The 6,846-nt window shown below is 45.9% G+C and overlaps 1 protein-coding gene across 1 annotated transcript in view; it reads left to right on the top strand.

Annotated features, from left to right (window-relative positions):
- Positions 1-609: 609 nt before the first annotated feature.
- LOC135200079 (cholesterol transporter ABCA5-like) overlaps positions 610-6,846 on the top strand; it is a 271,083-nt gene continuing 264,846 nt past the window's right edge. Inside the window, exon 1 of the mRNA XM_064228374.1 lies at positions 610-852. Coding sequence (XP_064084444.1) covers positions 673-852 — 180 coding nt within the window. The 5' untranslated portion in view covers positions 610-672. The remainder of the gene's footprint in view (positions 853-6,846) is intronic.

Here is a 6,846-nt window from a genome sequence, read left to right as displayed (position 1 = left end):
CATGGCACCCCTCACTCTGCAGTTTTTTTGTTTGGGCCAAAAGCAAAAGTGATTGTTTACCTCCCAGTCGCATGCACGCACCTGTCGGACAAGCAGTTAACTACCGAACCCCTTGTTCGAAAGCTTACGACCTATCCAGCTGCCGCTAGTAACTTCCTATTGTAAAAGGACCTCAGGTTTGTATAGTTAGGAAAAATGCAATTTTGGACAAATTGTCATTTTTTTTTTTTTCAAGAATCATGTTATTTTTTAATTAAAACTTACATCCACAGCTCCCCATCCTTGCAATGGGTAATCAGCTGTATAATTGTTTGGTATTACACTGCAATAAAAATGGAATTTTCATTATAAAATAAAATTTTATTGCATACTTACCGAACAATTATACAGCTGTAGGTTCCCTACAAATGGCAGACAATAGATTCAAAATTTCCGCGGTGGCGCCTCCATCGCTGATGTAGGTGACGTCATCTCCCTCCACTCGAGGGAGCTACAGGTACAATTGCCTAGGTAACATCAATTCCTTCTGCCCAGCCATCCACCTGTGGGGAGGAGGGAGGGCTTTGATTAATAATTGTTTGGTAAGTATGCAATAAAATTTTATTTTATAATGAAAATTCCATTTTTCTTAATGAATCATTTTCTTTTTCAGGACATCTAAACTGACATGCCATGGCAACAGAGTTAAAAGAGAGGAACAGTGTTTATCCTCACCCTCCTGCTTGGACGGGTGAGGGGGAGCGAGATGCAATCAGTGAGAGTTTTGGCAAAGGCAACTTTTGGATGCAGTATAAGGCTCTTGTTATCCGCAACTTCACCTTGAAAATGAGAGAACGTCGCAAAACAATCACTGTGAGTAGTTTTATGTTCTCTTGTAGTTTTTATTAAATATTTGTTATTCATTCACAGTACATATTTTCCAGTCTATAGAAGATTAATTTATTTGTGAAGGCTTTCTTATAGAACCGATGCATAATAAACAATGTTTTGTAACTAAATATTAAAGAAAATTAAGCCAGTAAATCACTACATCATTGATTTGAGTTATTTGGTATATGCCTGTAATGTTTATGCATTTTGGCTGTTATGTCAGGTGTTCTATCATAGCACTATTCATATTGTTCTCTGTATTTTATTTTAGATTTTTCCAACTAAAGCATTTTGAGTACCTATTATGTATTTAGTTCTTTTTTGGATGTGCCTTCACTTCTTGGAAGATTAAGAGGCTGTTTTTATCAGAATAACATATTTCAGATTTTCCCTTTGTTGTCCAACAAGAGTTTTTACTATGTCATTACACTTTCATACACATAGAATGGTCAGCACTATATTTGGTAAAACTTTTGCAGATGTCAGGGCAGTGGAAAGACCATCAGAGATGTTTAGCAGGTTTATCCCTGGTCAGAAACAAAGTCTTTGTGGGAAGTTTGCTGAATTGAATGAAATGAACTAAACACTGTTGGTTTGATCATTCATTCTATGGAAGGATAGTATTTTGGTAATTGGGGATTCAGAAAGAACAAACTACCTACAGATGCCTTTACATCCATAAGTTAAGCAGTTCCTGTGGGAACTCGTCATGTACACTTACTAGCATGTAAATGAACAGGAACACCCAGACAATTGCTATTCCTTTGATGGCCTTCAGGTTTGAGCAGTGGATGTGTTTCCTTAATGTGGCTTGATTCAGACTCATATGCCTGCCCCTCGTATCCCTAAGTAATATTGAGTGATTTCAAGTTCAAGAATTGCTTAGTGTCTCCTGTAGAGCCCTTGTAGCCTCAGAGCAAATGATTTCAGAATTTCTAGTGCTCTCTGTAGATGTCTCTCTTATTCTGCCGTTAAGAGGAAATCAACTTGACTATACAGATCCATGCACTTCCACTAACTAATGCATCTCCTTAACTGCATGGAGATGCTAGAATGTCCCTGCCCAATAAGGGAATTTTCAAGTCATCATAGGACCTATCCTTGATTGAATGGAAAAAACTGTGGCCTTGTGTCAGAAGCAGCTGTCCGTGTATTGCTGAGGGTGCCATTCTAGAGGAATTTTCAGCACCTGGAACCTTGTAGACATCAATGTTTTCATACATTCAACTTCCCTGTCAGATATATACTTAGCTATAGACTCCGTCGTCCCCGACAGAAATTCAAATTTCGCGGCACTCGCTACAGGTAGGTCAGGTGATCTACCGCCCTGGTCTGGGTGGCAGGACTAGGAACCGTTCCTGTTTTCTATCAGATTTTCTCTGTTGCCGGTGGTGTCAACATTGTTGTTACTACCTCCTGACTGGAATTCTTTTTTCAACGCTTTTGATCTTCTTTCGACCGATTTTTGGTGACGTACTCGGATCATTGTTTGGCATTCGCTATCGTGGAATTGTTTTTGGACTTGGCTTTGGATTTTTCTTGGATATGTCTGACTCAAGTGTTGGTTTCAGAGTGTGTGTGAATGAAGGCTGTAAGGTGAGGATTCCGAAGGCTTCGGTAGATCCTCACACTGCATTCCGAGGATGTAGAGTTGTTGAGTGTTCTTTAGATAACACATGTAATGAGTGTGAAAGGTTGAGTGCTCAGGAATGGAAGACTAACTTCTTACTTGAAGAAGTTAGAGAGGGATAGAGAGAGGAAGGCAGCTTACAAAAGCCTTAGTAGATCTAGATCTAATGAACCCTTGTCTAGTTCTGAAGCTTCTTCTACTTATTATTATTCTCCATCTTTATCAGGCCAATCACAGGTTGCTAATCCTACTGATTCGGCTTCTGAAATTGCAGAACTCAAGGCTTCCCTTCAAAAAATGCAAGAGAAAATGGCAGCATTAGAAGGTAAGCAAAGTGAGGGTGATATTTCCAGTGATGCAAGTGTCCCCAGTGTAGTGGAGGGGGCGTCTGGTCGTCTCTGTGACGCTCCCAGGCCTAGACCTCTTCCAAGCTCCCTGGCCCAGAGGAGAAGGAAAGTCGAAAGCCGTACGGAGGTTGTGGAGAATCCCCAACGATCAGGCTTCCCTTCGGCAGAATCTGTTACATCTCAGACTGCCAGGGATCGCTACAGAAAAAGCGTCCTACGTGAGTGCTTTTCTTCTTCGGGATCTCCCTCACCAAAACGAGGATGGAAGGATACAAAGTTTTCCCGTCCGTTGAAGAGGAACTGGAAAGAGCCTGAGTTGAACTCTAGCCCCGAGCGCTTTTCCGAAGAACACCTTTGGTCATAAAGAGAGCTAGAAAGGAGTTAACTCCCTTTGTTGTAAGGGAGCCTCAAGCGCCTTCCAGATCTCCCTCTTCTGCTTTTGAAGAAGAAAGGGAGTCTTCTACCAAGAAGATACTAATGAATATGCAAGAGCAGCTTGCGTCGTTGGTAGGAGTCCTTTCCAAGGATCCTCCTCGTAGAAAGGACGACAAGCTTCCTGTCAAAAGATCTAGACACCGATCTCCTGTCAGGCGCAACGAGCCTTCCAGGGGAGTTGTCGCACAGGCGGCCATCTCTGGGGGGAGCGAAGCGCCAGGCAGGCGAGAGGTAGAAGAGGAAGTAGCGCCTGACAGGAGCGTGGCGCCAGAGAACACCTGACAGTGAGGTGTATGATGACAATGAAGTTCTCACAGAAAGGGATGAGCCATCCAGGCGCAAAGCGCCTGATTATTCCCGAGATCGTTCCAGGCGCAGAACGCCAACCAGGCGCCGAACGCTAACCAGGCGCCAGCTAGGATAGAAGAGACTCCTGCCAGGTGAGAAGCGCCTGCCAGGAGCGAAGCGCCTGCCAGGAGCGAAGCGCCTGACAAGTGCCAGGCGCCTACTATACGTAAAGAGCCTGATAGGCGCCAGGCGTTAGCCAGGCGCCTATTAGTCAAGATTCACCTAAGGACAGGCGTAGGGAGACAATAGCTCTTAGTCCTTCGCCTGTTAGGAGTTCTTCATCGACGGAAAAGAAAGGTCCAAGGAGGAGACAGACGAAAGAAGGGAGCGTTCTCCTTCCGATCCTCTCGACTTAGAGGACGTATCGGAAGATGAGGTGACTAATAAAGAAGGACTGTCGAACTATAAAGTTCTTACTTCTCTCCTTTTGGAAGAATATGGAGATTCTTTGACTCCAGCTGCTCCTCCTTCTCCGCGCTCTCTATTTTCGAGCGCTAAATCTCTCAAGTCTTCGTCCTTCCTTAAGATGAAACCGGCCATATCGATGAAGAGGGCCCTACAGTCTCTAGATTCCTGGATTAAGACTAAAAAGGAACTAGGGAGGATGGTCTTTTGTATGCCTCCTGCCAGACTAATGGGTAGAAGAGGATATGGTATGAGACGGGAGAAAATATGGGATTGTCTCTGCCTACTTCGGCCGAATCGGACTTCTCGAGTCTCGTAGACTCCTCGAGAAGACACGCTTTGAACTCGGCCCGAGCAACATGGGGTCTTTCGGAAATGGACCACCTCCTCAAGGGGCTTTTCCACGTCTTGGAAGTTTTTAATTTCCTGGATTGGTCCCTTGGGGTTTTGGCCAAGAAGTCCCATGAAGCGGAAGGCCTAAACCCAGAAGCTTTGCACAGCATACTTACATGCATTGATAAAGCAGTTCAGGATGGGTCAGCAGAGGTCTCCTCCCTCTTTGGTGCGGGAATGTTGAAGAAGAGGGCAGTTTGTAGTGCTTTCCTTACTAAGGCCATCTCTCCTTCACAGAGATCCGCCTTGCTGTTTGCTCCTCTTTCAGAGCATTTGTTCCCTTCTCAGTTGGTGAAAGACATTTCACATTCACTAACTGAGAAGGCGACTCAAGATCTCCTCAGGCAGTCTTCGAGGAAGAATAGGCCTGTGGCCAATGAAGAGAAGAAAGGGGCTCGTCCAACGCAGCAGCAGCCCTTTAAAGGAGGCCCTCCGACTAGAACAATTTCCAAAAGAAAGTCTACGGAAAGAAGAGGAAGAGCTTCCTTCCGACCCTTTAAAAAGGGGAAGTGAGAAAGCGATCCTCCAAACACCAGTAGGCGCCAGGTTACAGGAGTTTGCGGAAGCCTGGGCAAGCATAGGAGCCGTCACATGGTCCATGTCGGTCATCAAGAAGGGATATTATATCCCGTTCAAGGACAGCCCTCCACTGACATCAACACCGAGGGAACTGTCCGCCAGATACAAGGACCCTGTACTGATGGATACTCTTTGTCAAATGGTGGAACAGATGTGGGACTAAAGAGCAATCGAGCTGGTACTGGACCACAACTCCCCGGGGTTTTACAATCATCTTTTTCTAGTAGCGAAAGCTTCGTGGGGGTGGAGACCAGTACTAGATGTAAGTGCGCTGAACAGATTTGTGGAGAAACAGAAGTTCAGCATGGAAACGTCTGCTTCAGTCCTTGCAGCCCTTCGCCAAGGAGATTGGATGGTGTCTCTCGATCTTCAAGACGCCTATTTCCATGTCCCGATTCATCATTCGTCGAGGAAGTACCTTCGTTTCATGATGGAGGGAAGGATCTATCAGTTCAGGGCCCTGTGTTTCGGCCTGTCCACGGCTCCTCAAGTCTTCACAAGTATAATGAAGAATGTGGCAAGACATCTACATCTGATGGGAATAAACATCTCCCTATACCTGGACGACTGGCTCATCAGGGCCAGGTCGCAGAAACAGTGTTTGGAGGACCTTTCAACGACATTAGACCTGACAAAGTCATTAGGATTGATCATGAACCTCGAGAAATCTCAGATGATCCCCAGCCAGAACATGGTTTATCTGGGGATTCGGATGGATTCTCGGGGTTTTCGAGTGTTTCCTTCTCAAGAGAGAATTTCAAAAGGTTGCGCCACAGTCTCCAGCTTCTTAGGGAAGGAGCGCAGTTCAGCGAGGGAATGGTTGAGCCTTCTGGGGACCCTTTCCTCACTGGAACAGTTCTTTCCTCTAGGAAGACTGCATCTCCGTCCTCTACAGTTCTTCCCGAAAAGGAATTGGAATTGGAAGACAGGACAGCTCTCCGATACTTTTCCAATTCCTGCAGAGGTGAAAAATCACTTAAGGTGGTGGTTACCCCCTCTAGAGGAAAACAGAGGTGTGTCCCTGGAGGTTCAGAACCCGAACCTGAATTATTATTCATTCGACGCCGTTCGGAGACGGGTTGGGGTGCAACCTTAGGATCGAGAGAAGTGTCAGGCTCCTGGTCGGAAGAGCAGGTGTCATGGCACATAAATTGCAAGGAGCTCTTAGCCATTCATCTGGCCTTAAAGGGTTTCAAGCAGATAGTCAGAGACGGGGTAGTGCAGATAAACTCCGACAATACCACCGTTCTGGCTTATGTAAGAAAACAAGGAGGAACTCACTCTCTCTCTCTATACGAATCTGGGCGAATCAAAGAAATATAACTCTACTGACAAGGTTTGTCCAAGGGGAGAGGAACGTGAGAGCAGACAGGCTGAGCAGGAGGTTCCAGGTCCTTCCCACAGAATGGACCCTCCACTCAGAAGTGTGTCAGATCCTTTGGTCTCTTTGGGGGAAGCCTCAAATAGACCTGTTCGCCACGTTCCTCTCCAAGAGGATAGACACCTTTTGCGCTCTGGCAGACGACCCCAGAGCTTTGCAGTAGACGCCTTTCTCCTAATTGTCCGGACTGGGACGTTTACGGCTTTTCCCCATTCACGATCTGGGGAAGTGGATCAGAAAGTTCGTAGGCCTCGAAGGGGACAGGATGACTCTGATAGCCCCCCACCCATATTGGCCAGCCCGAGATTGGTTCACAGAGGTAATGGAGTGGACGGTGGAGGTTCTTCCCCAGATCTCTTCCAAACAGGACAGATCTGCTCAAACAACCCCACTTCGAGAGGTACCATCCAAAAACCTTCCCCAGCTCTTGCTCTGACTGCCTTCGGACTATCGCAAAG

Source organism: Macrobrachium nipponense, chromosome 26 (assembly GCF_015104395.2).
Source record: "Macrobrachium nipponense isolate FS-2020 chromosome 26, ASM1510439v2, whole genome shotgun sequence".
Classification (NCBI taxonomy): Eukaryota; Metazoa; Arthropoda; class Malacostraca; order Decapoda; family Palaemonidae; genus Macrobrachium; species Macrobrachium nipponense.
Note: the sequence above shows the minus strand (reverse complement) of the source record. Positions and strands in the feature narration are given on the sequence as shown.